Source organism: Helianthus annuus, chromosome 11 (genome assembly GCF_002127325.2).
Source record: "Helianthus annuus cultivar XRQ/B chromosome 11, HanXRQr2.0-SUNRISE, whole genome shotgun sequence".
In the NCBI taxonomy this organism is placed as follows: Eukaryota; Viridiplantae; Streptophyta; class Magnoliopsida; order Asterales; family Asteraceae; genus Helianthus; species Helianthus annuus.
In genome coordinates, this window is record NC_035443.2 from 168,316,127 (window position 1) to 168,332,326 (window position 16,200).

Below are 16,200 nucleotides of genomic sequence, written 5' to 3' on the forward strand. Positions count from 1 at the left end.
TATATGGACCAAACCCTCCAAAAGGGATGACATCGATGACTTGTACTCCAAAAGCTTCATAGTGAATACCAGCACCCAAGTTTCATTAGTTTCCTGAAATACATGTGAGTTTGAAAACATCAACAAAAGTTGAGCGAGTTCATGTGTTTTATGTGTAATGCGCATCAAATGAATCTCAAAAACATTTGAAAGTTTAGTTTATAAGTAGGTATGTAAAGCGTCTATGAACATGTTGATCATTAATGTTTTGCAAGGACATTAATATATGTGACGACATAGGAGGTACTCAACCCGCGTAGGCAATTTAAGTGTCGAACTCTCGACGATGGACACAACAGCACTCTAGTGGTCACTCCTGGACCGTGAGTGGGGCTCGCCCGTACCCATTAGATCTAACCTTTGTTCCTTGGTCCTCAAAAGGATTAATGGCACCTCAGTTTCAGCCTATGCTCACATGATCTAAGAGTTCATTCCATAACTTAATCATACCTATGTTTGACATGTATTCCCCCCCCCCCCCCCCCCCCGAAAGTTGTAAACCAAAACGTTAAAAGAAAAGGGGGACATGAACTCACTGTATTGCGTCCAGCAATAAGCTCTAGCAACCGTGTTCCGTAAGCGTGAGTCAACCTACAAGGGTTCTAACTCATTAGACACATCGGTCTTTCCTAGACCTTGTACCCGTTGTTCATCTTGAACGTTTATTATTTTCATATAGTTTTTGGAACACTTGTATATTTTTAGTAATATGTTGGCACTTGTTTCATATGTATACCTTGGTGCTTTATATTTGTTATACAAATATAAGTGTAAAAAGTGTTAAAAAAATATTTATTTTTAACGTCGAAATACGTTGTCGTATGTATAAAACCTTAGTGAGAGAGTACACTTCAACAAGTGTATGTAAGTATATCATCATATATTGGAGTCTTTTATACATATACATATACCGTATGTATACTTGTATTTATGTGTTTTAAATGTGTACGTATACCGTATTTATACGGGTAGGTATACCGTATTTATACGCGTAGGGATATCGTATAATACGTGTAGGTATACTAGATTATACGCCTGGGTATACCGTATTTATAATGTATTTTTATAATATATTTATAAAACTTATACATGTATTTTACTTTGGGCTTAGCCCACGATTTAGTGTTTTGGGCTTGGTTCATACCTTTTGCCATTGGGCCTTAGTCCATGAATTTAAGTTAGTGGGCTTAGTCCATTTTAATATTGTATTTGGGCTTAGCCCATTTTATTTATTAGAGCGGGCCTATTTAGTGTTTATGGAATGGGCCTTTGCCCATGTATTCAAGATGTTGGGCCTAGCCCAATATGTATGTTATTTTAAGCCCATATTAGTTGTTTAGCCCAATATTTATGTTTATGCATTTTTGGTAAACTTTTACTAATTATACTAAGACTTTTATAACTATACTTAGTGTTATTTGCATTAAACTCTCCGGCTTTTCGTTGTTGGTATTGTATGTTAAGTGCCTAAAATATTTTATTTTACACTTGTCATAATGTTTGGTTTATATAATCTTTTGTTGTCGAGGTTGTTCGTTTCGCCGACGTGGCATAAAGGGTCGCCCGATGTCCGTCATTCGAGATTCGTCGTCCGATGCTCGCGTCCGAAGTTATGGTATCACAAGTGTGTTTCGAGTGTTTGCGAAGGTTCGCGACTATTGTCATGCTTTCGAATGCTTGGGAAGTTTCGGTTATTTGTAAGTGTATATTTATTGTAAAAATTGTATGTGTTATTTTAGTACATTTTCCTAGTACTAATATATACACACACTTATACATGTATCATACACCAAATAAGGTATTGGAAATATATATAATTTTTCTCCAAAAATTATATTGATTTTAATTCTTTTAGTTTCACCAATTTATTTAATAAAAACAACTTTTTAGTGTTTTAAATAACTCTTGGATGGTTAAATCTTAACCCTTGTCATTAGGGTTTGTCTAATCATGATTAAGGTTGTTAATCACAATTAAGATCACTAATCACGATTAACCATGCTAAGCACCCCGTTGATCTCTTTTTAATCACGATTAGATTTTTATAAATTTTCGCCATAGTTTCCCTAAACTATGGCGTTTTTTCCATCTAGTCAAAACATGTTTAAAAATCATTTTTCAATTTCCAAATCATCATCCATGTATCAATCTCCTCAAAATACAACTTTTCAAGTAATAATAATATCATTTATTTCCTAATTCATGAGCTTCTATATATATTAATTTCCTAAACTTTCATGACTTTTATGTCTTGAAATTTAAGACTTTGTAAGTGTGGTTTTTTGAAATCATTTATTTACTAACTTGCTTTTAATAAAAAAAAATTCACATTTATTAGTCTTTAATCATCAAGTTTAGTCCTTTAAATCTTTATTCTTTCAAGTATGAAAACATATATATATAAAGCTCATACAAGGGTGATGATCTTCCTTGATTTAAATATCTAGGTGTTTAATCACATTTTTAAGACTAACCCATCAAGATCATCACTAATCTAGTTTACTACACTAATCATACAACATGAACAACTTAAATTATAAGTTTAAACAACTTATTTTAACCAAGATAAGCAAGATCATACAACTCATACCACTCTATAACACATAATAATCACATAATACTTCACATTTAGTAAGTTGTTAAGTTTTGGTTTAGGGTTTTAAGTGGAATTTTTCTTTGATTTCAAGATGATCAACTTGTACATCCTTGATCTAGACATAATAATAAGCTTAAAAAGATGGTTAGTGAGAGCTTACAACTTTGCACAAGATTATAGGATAATTAAGAAGAAGATTAAGCTCCACACCAAGCTCTAAGGATGCTCCATATAATTTTGATGCTTAGAAGGTTTTATGTAGGCTAAATTTTAGTGAAATTGGAGTGTTCATGAATTGAAAATGGTGGGGTTATGTGGGGGGTAGGGCTGCCGAGAATAAGAGAGAAAGGAAAAGGGATGTTGGTGAATTCTTTGTAATGTAGAAAGATGGTGTATGATAGAGAATGGTGTAAATATTTGTTAAGTAGATATGATCACATCAATATCTTTCAATTTTCAACACACACCATGCTCCCCACCATGTTTCTAAATGTTGTAGGTTGATATGGTGGGTCCACCATGTTGACCGATTGGGGTGCTTGGATTTTTTTTTTTTTTTTTTAAGTTACACACATATATATTTAGATATATAAATATGTTATGTTAGATATTTAGGTGATTAATTTAGTTAGGGTAATTTGGGTTTAATGATAGTTTAAGGTTTTAAATAAAATCTAATTAGTTTACTAGTGGTTTTGGATGGTAAAAATACCACTAGTTCGCTTACCGGTTCGATATCGGGTGATATACAAAAGTTATAGTGTAATACCGGGAGCCATGGTTTTTGATTTGCCATCGACACCATAGCGTTTATTCAAGGCGTTTACGATGCCAAAATATCGCTAACTAGTTCGCTAGCATTTTAATTTAGGAGATTGGTTGGTAGAAATATAATTGATTCGCCTATCGGCTAGAACTTGGACATTGTGTGAAAGTTGCGGCATAGCACCGGGAGTTTATCTTTCGGGTATCCCATTGATATCCCAAAGCTTATTTATGATGTAGAATGTTATTTACAAGTTCTACGGACATTAAAATGCTGAATTTTAGTGTCGCGGACATTTTACTTTTTGTTATAATTTGGCACAGAATGAACACTAAAAAAAAACATATACATTTTTTTTTGTTTGCATGTTTTATCGTTTGGTACCTCTAATTAGGTTATTTTTTTTTTGTTATATTCCAACTATAGTATTCTTTCGTGCCATTCGTTGTTTGTTCGGACAGTTTAGAACTAGCTGGCATGAATAGTGTGCTCAGGTGAATAGTGTTTTCAGCATTTTGCCAACATATTAGGACATAGTTTGCGGTTTTCTCGCGACCTGGCGATTGTGTTAATATTGTTTAGCATATTTAACCATGTCCTATGATTGCTACACTTTATACGACCTAATCATGCAATAATTAAATCGTAATGAGAGAGATTAAATGTTAAATCAAGTGTTTAAGTTGTACGGAATTACCATTATTTTTGCCAGTTGTCACAATAATATTGGGTTAAGTGGTATCAAAAGGCCCATTAGGAGGAAGGTTTTGGGCCAACCCGGTGTGCGAGCCCAGTCCTTACCCAGAAGCAACTCTGTATCGCCGGGAGTGGGGAGGCCAAAAAAAAGACCTAGGAGCTCCGATATGATGGAGGAACCAGGCTTCGGCTTCGTGGGGTTTGCTCCATCCCCGCATGTCCCATTGGATTTGAACGTTAATGCCCAGGTTTCGGAGTCTCAGGCGGATGCCTCGGAGTCTGTGGAGACTCGGAACGATGTCAATCAACGTGCTCAGGGGTCTGCTTTGGAGGAAGAAATTGAGGCGACGATCGAGTTAGGTGCTCGAATAGGGTTGGAAATCGGCGAGAAATCAGAACAGGTTCGCAATATCCTTGGATCTTCAGGTATTAATGTGGTGGAAATATGAATTTTTTATCTTTTAATTTGCGTGGTCTCGGGGGTATTGAAAAGCAGAGATGGGTGAAGGAGTTGAAATCGAAAAACGGAATTGGATTTATGGCCTTTCAAGAAACTAAAAAAGAGACAGTTAGAGCAGAGGATGTTATGGGTTTCTGGGGTAACAAGAAGTTTGGTTTTGAGTCGGTTGGTTCGGTTGGTCTTTCGGGTGGGCTGGTATGCATCTGGGATCTGTCTGTTTTCAGGTTGACAAACGTTATCAAAACCAGGAATCTGTTGTGCATTAGTGGGAATCTTGTGGGCAGCGGTCTGGTTCTTAATCTCGTCAACGTATATGCCCCCCAGAGTATATCGGGCAAACAAGCTTTGTGGGTTGAGATCGGCCAGCTTATTTCAGGTTCCGATGGGATGTGGGTTGTCACCGGGGATTTCAACGCGGTTCGATGCCGAGAGGAGAAGAGGAACTGTGGCTTCAAACAGACTTGTGCTAATAATTTCAACAGTTTTATTTTTGACACAGGGCTTATCGAGTACAATATGCGTGGCAGGAAATTTACATACTCTTCGGCCGACGGTAGGAAGCAGAGCAAGCTTGATAGGTTCTTGGTGAACATGGGCTTTTTCAATACCTGGCCCGAAGCAAGTGTGGACGCGGTGCCAACGTTCTTGTCGGATCACAGCCCGATTATCCTAAAGACTTCCTTGGTGAACTTTGGCCCCAAGCCTTTTCGTATATTTGACTCGTGGTTCGATCGGCATGGCTTTCAAGAGACGGTGGCTAAGGCTCTGGGAAAGGACCCGGGGTGTCCTGGGCCTCCGGATGTTCGGCTCCTGCGTAAGTTGGGAATTCTGAGGGCTGATCTCAAAATTTGGAGAGATGAAATGCTCGCTAAAGGTTCGGAAGCGGTGTCAATGGTTCAAACGGATCTCGAGTCCATTCAGGCTGTGATGGAGGTCAGGGATTTTTCGGAAGATGAGGAATGGTCTCTTCTGGAATGCAAAAAAATCTTGAAAGAGGAGGAGGAGCGGAAATCTAGCGATTCCAGACAAAGATCTAGGATAAAATGGGCCAAGGACGGGGATGAAAACTCGAGCTTTTTCCACGCTATGATCAACTGCAGAAAAGCTTCAAACTCTCTGCATGGTTTGGATATCAACGGCTCTTGGGTTTCCAAGCCTTCATTGGTGAAAAAGGAGGTATTCAGATTTTTCAAGTCTAAGTTTGTCGAAGAGTGTGCGGACCGGCCCCGGCTGGTATGTGCAGACATTAATTTAGTTCCAGATTCGTTCAGTCCGTCGTTGGACGCCCGGTTTAGTCTTGAGGAAATAAAAATAGCCGTCTTTGGGTGCGGTGATGACCGGGCCCCGGGTCCCGATGGGGTAAATTTCCGGTTCGTTAAACGCTTTTGGCATCTGCTCGAATCAGACTTTGTCGATATTATGGATGATTTCTATGCGTCTGGATCTATCAGTATGGGGTGTGGCTCATCGTTCATCGCTTTGATCCCAAAAGTTATTGACCCGATTGGTCTTAAAGACTTCCGGCCTATTAGCTTGGTGGGCATTATCAACAAAGTTATCTCTAAAATTTTGGCGAACAGACTCAAGCCGGTGCTGAACAAAGTTATCTCGTCTTCTCAGTCGGCTTTCATTAGCGATAGACTGATCCTCGACGGCCCGCTCATTGTTAATGAAATTCTAAATTGGGCTAAACGATCTAAAAATAACATATTCTTTCTCAAGATTGATTTTGAGAAGGCGTATGATAATATTAATTGGAATTTCGTTCTCGATATGCTCTCACAGATGGGTTTCTCAGCCAAGTGGCGGTCTTGGGTCAAGGGTGTGCTTTCGTCCGCTAGGGCTTCGGTGTTGGTGAACGGAGCTCCCACCTTCGAATTTGAGTGTTTTAAAGGAATGCGTCAAGGTGACCCTCTATCCCCTTTTCTCTTTGTTATCGTGATGGAAGCCCTTTCGTGCATGATTAGGAGGGCTTGTATTTTGGAGATTGTTAAAGGGGTTTCTCTTCCGAATGGGGGCCCAATCGTTTCTCACTTATTCTATGCGGACGATGCGGTCATTTTGGGAGAGTGGTCCAGGGATAATATTAAAAACGTGGTTAGAATTTTGAGATGTTTTCATCTTTGTTCAGGGCTTAATATTAATCTCGCGAAGTCAAATCTGTATGGGGTCGGTCCTTCTCTCAATGAAGTGGCTGAGTTGGCAGACATTATCGGGTGCAACGCTGATTCATTTCCGTTCAAGTTCCTAGGGTTGAAAGTGGGGGCCAACATGAATCGTTATGAAAGCTGGAGACCGGTTTTTGACGCTATGGAAAAACGGCTTACCTTATGGAAGGCCTCGTTACTTTCTATTGGCGGGAGGGTTACTTTGATTCGCTCGGTCCTCGAAAGTCTCCCTAACTACTACTTCTCATTGTATAGAGCCCCGGTTAAGGTTGTAAAGGATTTGGAAGCTTTGATAAGAAAATTTCTTTGGGGAGGGTCTTTGGAATGTAAAAAGGTTCACTGGGTCGCGTGGGATAGGGTGGCTTCGCCTATTGACTCGGGGGGGTTAGGGCTCCAACATTTAAGAGACGTGAACTATGCTCTCTTGTCCAAATGGGGGTGGAGGTATAAGATTGAGTTCGATAGTTTATGGGCGAAGGTTGTGAATGCTATTCATGACGGGGGGTCGGCATGGGACTTCCTTCCTTTGAAAAAATCCGTCGGTGGTGTTTGGTATAACATTGTTTCAGCGATTAAGCGGCCGATAGTTGGTAATGTTCCGCTTCGGAACTTTTTTAAAGGCGAGGTTAACAGTGGAGTTAGGATCCTCTTTTGGTTGGATCCTTGGTTGTTTGATATTCCTTTAAAAGAGAAGTTCCCAAATCTTTTTAAGCTCGAAGTGGTGAAAACGTGTAGTGTGCATGATCGTCTTCAAGATGAAGGACTTTGGCTTTGGAGACATGATCCGGAGTCTACCGAGGAACTCTCGGAATGGCAGACTCTCGTCGCGGCTTTGGGCTCGGTGTCCTTATCTCCGGGTGTGGATAAATGGCTGTGGCTTGGTAACGGGTCGAAGGTCTTCTCCGTGGCGGCTGTTAAACAGCTTATCAGCTCCTCGCGTGATTTTAGTAGCCGATACGTGATGAAATGGTGCAAATGGGTCCCCAAAAAGTGTAATATATTCGCTTGGCGTGCAGAAATGAACAGGATTCCTACGGTGGACGCCCTTAACAACAGGGGAGTGACGATTCTCGACGACATGTGCTGCTGCTGTGAGGAGGATGTCGAGTCGGTCTCCCATCTGTTTTCAGCCTGCCCGTTCTCTTTGGGGGTATGGGAGAAGGTTTGCCTTTGGTGTCGTATTCCGAGGTTTCTCATTTTTTCGTTTAGAGACCTTCTCGAATTGTATAGTGTGGGGGATAGAGATAAGGCGTCTCGTGAGGCTCTGCATGGTATTGTAATCTCGACATGCTGGGTGTTATGGAAGGCCAGAAATAAGCGGAGATTCAACGGCATTAGAAGTAGCGTAGAGGAGATTTTTAGTGAAGTTAGAGTCGTTAGTTATTTTTGGTTTAAGCATAGAGCGAAGAAAGGGGTTTTTGAATGGGGTGATTGGTGTAAGTTTGTAAATCTGTAATTTTTGTTTGTTTTCCCGTCCCGGTTTTCGGGTTCGGTGGTGTTTAATGAAGTTCTCCTTTCAAAAAAAAAAAAAAAAATCCATAAATCACAAACTATATACATGATCTTAAATTTGCAAAACTCAATATCATTTAGTTGACTTTTTACTCAAACATTATTAAAGTGAACATGTCATACAAATTTAAAGCCATGTACGTGCGTCACCTAAAATATTTAAAGCAAAGCATACACATCTCATAAAACACGATATAAAAGAGGTTACACAATACTACTAAAGAGGTTACATAAGCAAAATTGTTAAGGGTCAAGCCATGCCATGAAAATGGGATGTGCATATTTATGTTTGTTTGTTTTTTTATTTTATTTTATTTTATTTTATTTTTGCACTAGGTTATAACCCTGTGTATTACACGGGTTGAATAAATAAATTTTATATACTAAATAATAAAACAATATATCTTTAAAACCCTCATTTATTGCACGGGTTGAATAAATATAATTTTATATATTAATTAATAAAAAGTTATATCTATAAGAACCATATTGTAAGGGTTGAATAAATGTAATTTTATATACCAAATAAAAAAGTTATATCTTTAAAACCACGTGTATTATACGGGTTGAATAAATGTGATATTGTTTACCAAATAATAAAATAATACATCTTCAAAAAACCTCATTTATTACACGGGTTGAATAAATGTAATTTTATATACCAAATAATAAAAAAATTACATCTTTAAAAATATACGCATTACACGGTTTGAATAAATGTAATTTTCTGTACTAAATAATAAAAAATATGTATTCTTAAAAAACCCCATGTATTGTACAAATTGAATAAATCTAATTTTATATATCAAACCATAAAAAGTTATGTCTTAAAAAACCTCATGTATTACGTGGGTCGAGTAAATGTAATTTTGTATAGTGAAAATAAAAATATTTAATATATTAGTACAAAGTTTAGTTTTCGTGATAAAAATAGATTATTCTGTTGTTGCAAAATTTGTTAACGAAGTCTCAATAAATTTAACTCTTTATTTAAAACTCCGTAAATGTATAAAGACACTATTGGATAGAAAATCACCAATTTCCATCTGCAAACTCTGATATTCGTGTTCTACCATTTATATTACATGTAATAAATAAACAATGTTAAAAAAATTCATTGAAAGAATTAATAATCTCATTTGCGATGAAAAACATTGAGAGAAAAAACATACCTTCTCAACAAAAACCGAATGTAGGTTAGTTTATTCAATTTGAAGTAGAAAATTAAGAAGAAAAATTCATTAGTGGGTTAAGATTCTTTAAATTAAAATGTCGGCATTTTATATTATTATATTAGATTTTAGATTTGATTAAATGTTATTAATAATAAGAATCTGTATTAATTTAGATTAATTTTATTATATAGTATAGATATAGATATAGATTATTTAATCAACATATAACCAACTAAACTAAAAAAAATATATTTACTTCTATTATCTCCTAAACATCACCAGTTGGTTTAAACACACCATTGGATAGAAAATCACCAATTTCCATCTGCAAACTCTTTAAATAATAGATATTCGTGTTCTACCATTTATATTACATGTAATAAATAAACAATGTTAAAAAAATTCATTGAAAGAATTAATAATCTCATTTGCGATGAAAAACATTGAGAGGAAAAAACATACCTTCTAAAAAAAAACGAATGTAGGTTAGTTTATTCAATTTGAAGTAGAAAATTATGAAGAAAAATTCATTAGTGGGTTAAGATTCTTTAAATTAAAATGTCGGCATTTTATATTATTATATTAGATTTTAGATTTGATTAAATATTATTAATAATAAGAATTTGTATTAATTTAAATTAAATATTATTATTTTTAGTATTATTAATAATTTTAATTAATTAAATGAGAGAATGACACGTGTCCCAAAACATGTTTCTTTTATTATATAGTATAGATGAGTAGAAAATAAAGAGTTAGTGGGTATGCCCATATTCTCACGTGTCATCTTTTTAGGAATTAGTTGTTTAAGTGGTTGAATTATTCTAGTTGTTTCCTTTTATATTCCTTTAAAAAGGGTCGTTGAGTTTGAGAAAACTTTGCTTCAATTATTTGCCGATGACCCCCGATTAGCTGGTTTGGAGTGAGGTGGGAAGGTTTTCCCTTCGAGGTTCCTGTCCTGACTGTTCAGGTTCGAGTTCCGCAACTCTACCAAAAAAAATTCCCGATGACGGTTTGAGCTTAGGCAAGGAGGACACCGGGTGTGTAGGGTAAGATTCGAACTTAGGTTGGGAAGCTATATATATGCCATGGGGTTTTCACCACTAAACCACACCTGTCAAAAAAATAATCTTTCTATTATTCATTCTGGCTTTTATCTTTTTTGCTTTGCCTAACAATAAAATTGTTGGAACCAAACATAAATCCACATAATAAGACACAAATTAATAAAATCAAAAACCACAGAGCATTAGTTATTTTACTCCCAAATTGTGATAATTAGTTAAACGTATATGACGGAGTTGTCTAATATGTTCCCATCTGTGTAATTTGAGAGAATGAATATATGGTCATATTTTTTTCTTTTTTCCTTCTTCTACCTCTTCTCCTATCCTTAAAAAACTCTCAGGAACATGTTTTTTTTTTTTTTTTTTTCATCTCTTTTCCTTTCCCTCCCCTGTTAAACGAGACTCGGGAACAAAAATTTTCCAAATCATGAAAAATTCTCTTCTAATCTCTTTAATTTGAGAGGATGAATATACGGTCATATTTTCTTCCCTTTTCCCAATGAAACTTTTTTTCATATTTTCATCTGGTTTCCCTCTTGAGAAAGTTTGAACTCCTGGGAAGCATGTTTGAGGTTGGAAGCAAATGTAGTGTTGAGTTTTCTTGTGAAAAGGTACACAAACATATTACGGTTATATCTTCTTCTTTTATATTCTTCTTCCTGCATTTCTTTTCTTTTTCTTCTTTTCAAGTCCCAAAAATCCGTTTTTTAGTGTTTGCAGAGCCACTGTACCTAATTTGCAGCAACAATTAACCCACCAGGTCTCAATCTACCAACCCAATATGATTCACAATGAACAAGCATACTCCAGGTTGTTGGCGATATGTCTTCAACATTGCAAACAAATTCAGACCCGCCAACTGTTCGACGAAATGCCTCAAAGAGTTAAACAAGCTTCCAGAGCCGTTAACCTCATCCATGCCCAAAGCTTGACTCTGGGTTTCGATTCCATAGGTAAACTTGGCAATGCCATTGTCGATTTGCACGCTAAATGTGGCAACATTGTGTTTGCTCAGAAGAGTTTTGACCGTTTGGAACGACGAGATACGCTGGCGTGGAACTCGGTTTTATCGATGTATTCGAGACAGGGAATGTTGGAATATGTTTTACGGCTCTTTGGGTCTATGCGGGCTTCTGGGGTTGATCCGAATCAGTTTACTTATGCCATTGTTTTATCGGTTTGTGCAAGATTGACGGATATTGTGTTGGGTAAGGCGGTGCATTGTCATGTTGTGAAAACGGGGTTCGTGTGTGATTCGTTTTGTGAAGGATCGCTTATTGACATGTATGCGAAATGTGGCCTTGTAGATGATGCATCAAAGATATTTGATGGGTGCGTGTACGCGGATACGGTTTCGTGGACCGCGATGATTGCCGGTTATGTAAAAGGTGGTCTCCCTGACAAGGCGATAACGTTATTTAAGGATATGTTGAAAGTAGGTCGTATACCAGATCAAGTGGCATTTGTAACTGTCATTAGCGCGTGTATTGAATCAGGGCGTTTCAATGACGCACGCCAGTTGTTCGATAAAATGCGTGATCCAAATGTTGTAGCATGGAATGTCATGATCTCAGGGCATGCTCGGGACGGTTGTTACCATATGGCTATCGATTATTTCAAAAGCATGACTAGATACGGGATTAAACCGACTCGATCCACACTAGGAAGTGTTTTAAGCGCCATTGCGAGTACATCTGATCTTGATTGCGGTTCACAAGTTCATGCGTTAGCAACCAAACAAGGGTTGTTTTCCAATGTTTATGTTGGAAGTTCTTTGATCAACATGTATTCAAAGTGTCAAGAATTGTATTTTGCGAGGAGTGTCTTTGATGCATTAGACGATAAAAATACTGTTTTATGGAACACAATGCTCGGAGGTTACGCCCAAAATAGAAACGCTGATGAAGTAATTAGTCTGTTCATAAACATGAGACATGCTGGCTTCATACCGGATGAATTTACTTACACTAGTGTTTTGAGCGCGTCTGCTTCTTTGAAAAGTGTTGAATTAGGGAAGCAGTTGCATTCACTTGTCGTCAAATACAAGTTCAACATGAACTTATTTGTCGGAAATGCATTGGTAGATATGTACGCAAAGTCGAGTTCTCTACACGATGCTATAAAACAATTTAACATGATAAAGAATCGCGATAATGTTTCTTGGAATGCAATGATAGTCGGGTTTGTGCAGGAAGAAGAAGAAAGCAAGGCGTTTAGCATGTTTCAGAAGATGCGAAAAGACGCTATTACCCCCGATGAGGTATGTTTTGCTAGTTTACTCAGTGCTTGTGCAAATGTCCAATCTATCACCAAAGGAAAACAATTGCATTCACTTTTAGTTAAGTTAAATATGGAAACCCGCCTTTATTCCGGAAGCTCTCTTCTTGATATGTATTCTAAATGCCGGGTCGTTTCGGACGCACAAAAAATCTATAGTTCCATGTCGGTGAAAAGCGTAGCTTCTACTAACGCTTTAATTGGTGGGTTTGTTGTTCAAAATTCCGTTACGTTAGCTATAAGTTTGTTTAAAGATATGCTATATGGAGGATTGTTAAACCCATCGGAGGTTACGTTAGCAAGCTTATTGGATGGCTGCAATGAACCTTCCAAATTGACTCTCGGAAGACAAATTCACAATTTTGTTATAAAATACGGTTTTTCTGGTTATGATGATGAATTCTTGGCGGTGTCTCTTTTGGGCATGTATTTTAACACGCGGGTCCCGGCAGATGCTTTGGTTGTCTACTCAGAGTTGCCAGACCCGAAAAGCACGGTTATGTGGACGGCCGTTTTATCGGGACTTGCTCAAAACGATTGCAGTGACAACGCGTTGGAAATATACCTAGAAATGAGGAGAAACAATATAATGCCCGATCAAGCGACGTTTGTTAGCGTTCTTAAAGCATGTGCAGCGTTAGCGTCTTTACAAGACGGTCATGTGGTCCACTCGCTCGTTTTCCACACGGGTTTTGACTCAGATGAGTTGACTTGCAGTGCTCTCGTGGACATGTACGCTAAATGTGGGGACATCGCAAGTGCTTCGCAAGTCTTTAACGAAATAATTAACAAAAAAGATGTCATCACATGGAACTCGATGATTGTCGGTTATGCGAAAAACGGGTACGCGGAGGACGCACTACGTATCTTTAACGAAATGAGTGAGTCAAAGTCAAATATAAAGCCCGATGACATCACGTTTCTTGGAGTACTCACAGCTTGCAGTCACGCAGGAAAAGTAACCGAAGGACGTCGTATTTTTGACTCTATGATTAACCACTACAAGATGGAACCACGTATGGATCATATTTCATGTATGATCGATCTTCTCGGAAGGTGGGGTAATCTCACGGAGGCCGAGGAAATAATCGACAAGTTAGAATTCAAACCGAACGCTATGATTTGGGCTACGTTTCTCGGTGCGTGTAGAATACACGGTGATGAAAGAAGAGGAAAACGTGCGAGTGATGAGTTGTCAAATTTGGAGCCCGATAGTTCGGCTTCGTTTGTGTTGCTTTCTAATATATTTGCGGCTTCGGGGCGATGGGACCAAGTGAAGTTAGTTAGAAGGGAAATGAAAGAGAAGGGCGTTAAGAAGCATCCGGGATGTAGTTGGATTAAGTTGGGAGAGAGTACACACTTGTTTGTTTCGGGGGATGACTCTCATTCGAAGTGTGGTGAAATATACGCGCTTTTGAAACAACTGAAAGCGCCAATGAAGGATCAAGGGTATGCTCCACTAATGCTATGATCTTGCTGCAGTCATATAAAGGAACCGATTGCATGTTGCTGGAACTAAAGGAAAGGTACCCTTATTCGTTTATATGTAGTGTCGTCGTCAAGTCATATTATCAACACTTGTTATTTATGTTTTACTTTATTATTGCTTGTTCTGATGTCTAATATCCAACATACTTTAACACTATATATCAGGCAGGGATCAACATGCACGTTTTGTGAAGCAATTTTACGGGACTCCTCATTTATTTGATGTAAAAGAAAGGTTCCCGTCACCATGGGTATGTATCTCGTTATCTTTACCTTGTTTCATGCTTTTTACAAATATCTACCTCATAAAGATCCCAAACCTTTTATGCTACATGTGTCGAGTATGACTACAGTTAAATGTCGAGAATATCCTCTAGTGTTGACAAAAAGAAACCTTGTGAACCCAGATCATTACTGTGAACCAAGATCCTGCAGATCCAAGATCCTGTTGTGTCGCTTGGCTTTGATCACATGGAAATTCTCGGTCTGTTCTTTTCATGCATAACTCTCTTTATGAATACAATTTTCAAATTTGTGTAAGGTAGATATACTTTTCTTCTAATTTTCCTTTTGAGTAAACTTCCGTTTTGCTCCCTGTGGTTTGGTCACTTTAACGGTTTTGCCCCAAACCTTTAAAAATAGCCATTTTACTCCCTGATGTTTTGGTTTTATAGCCAGTTTGCTCCCTGCGGGGAGCAAAATGGAAAAACAAACAATTTGGATGGAGTTAGAGGTGGGGAGCAAACTGGCAAAAAAACTGAAACATCAGGGAGTAAAATGGCTATTTTTAAAGGTTTGGAGCAAAACCGTTAAAGTGACCAAACCACAGGGTGCAAAACGGAAGTTTACTCTTTTACTGATATTTTGGTTTAAAACCTTCTGGTGTTCATTCTCCTTCGAAGCCTAAAGTTCCTGCATTCACTGTACCTCAACTTCCGGAAGCAATGGCGGCTGTTCTTAAACAAAAGGCACATGAATCGGACAGACAAGAAGATGAGCCTCCATTTGAGTCGGAAGGTGGACAGCAGCAACAGCCGAGTCTAGTTTAGCTCGTGTCGGTTGGTGAAGGGTGCACTGCGGATGGGCAAATCCCTTTGAAATTGTGCTTTTCTCTTCATGCATGAAATCATGTACAAGATTGGTTGACTCCTCCGCAACAATTTAAAAAAAAAAAGATTTTTGCCCAAATTTTGACCTGCACGGAAAGGTTGATGTTTATAACCCGAACCCATCGCAAATTAAGTTTCATATGTGTAAAGAGTTTGCCAGCTTGATACATATTCAAATTGGTGTACGTTTTGTTGATGTACGTCTTAAACACTATTCTTGGCCCAGTAGTGAAGTATAATTTGAAACCGTTGTTCTTAGTATATGTAGAAGTTGGAACACGGGCCAATGCTCATGTGCAATCAAATTGTAGATGTGATAAGATATGTAGGTCGGGTAACATGTCAAAACAAATAATCTTTTAGTGCATGTTAGAACAGGGTGTTGACCCATCAACACTTTTTTTGTCAACTTCAGTTTATATAAATAATTAACATGTTAAAATAATCTGGACTGTCCAAATGCCTGCCGTTGGAGTGCTTTTGCTGTGTAGGCTGTTAAAAACGTTTTTATTCATATATATATATATTTTTTTTATACTTTATGTTGTGTATGTAGGCTGTTAACTATTTTTTTTGTATTTTATGTTGTCTACAGCTACAGCTGAAATAAAACTGGAAAGTGTGGAAACAAACGTAGATTGAGTTAAAAAAATCTGCAGTAAAAACAGTAAAAACTGCATAAAAAATGTACACTGTTTTAAAAATGTTGAGATTAAAAAATGGCTTTTGAGTGATTTATTAAAAAGGCCTGTTTCGACCCATACCCATTTTTGTTATAACCCGTTTTGACCCGAACCAAATAACCATTTTTTTAAAACGACCCGTTGTGACCCGTTACCCTCTGCCC

The 16,200-nt window shown here is 37.6% G+C and overlaps 1 protein-coding gene across 4 annotated transcripts; it reads left to right on the top strand.

Moving 5' to 3' along the window:
* Positions 1 to 10,848: 10,848 nt before the first annotated feature.
* On the top strand, positions 10,849 to 15,747 carry LOC110890963 (pentatricopeptide repeat-containing protein At3g09040, mitochondrial). 4 transcript variants are annotated; one of them, XM_022138607.1, is made up of 5 exons: positions 10,849 to 11,090; positions 11,191 to 14,282; positions 14,410 to 14,495; positions 14,598 to 14,785; positions 15,147 to 15,747. In XM_022138607.1, the coding sequence occupies exon 2, from the start codon at positions 11,261 to 11,263 to the stop codon at positions 14,225 to 14,227; it is 2,967 nt and encodes a 988-aa protein (XP_021994299.1). In that variant the 5' UTR covers positions 10,849 to 11,090; positions 11,191 to 11,260; the 3' UTR covers positions 14,228 to 14,282; positions 14,410 to 14,495; positions 14,598 to 14,785; positions 15,147 to 15,747. The 4 variants fall into 4 exon arrangements, with proteins under 4 accessions (XP_021994299.1, XP_035835949.1, XP_021994296.1 ...); XM_035980056.1 differs by having other exon boundaries at positions 14,598 to 14,728; XM_022138604.1 differs by having other exon boundaries at positions 14,652 to 14,785.
* Positions 15,748 to 16,200: the final 453 nt, after the last annotated feature.

What these genes read in the sequence shown, in the direction of transcription:
- LOC110890963 (XM_022138607.1), top strand. Translation starts at nt 11,261, where the DNA reads ATGATTCACAATGAACAAGCATACTCCAGGTTGTTGGCGATATGTCTT.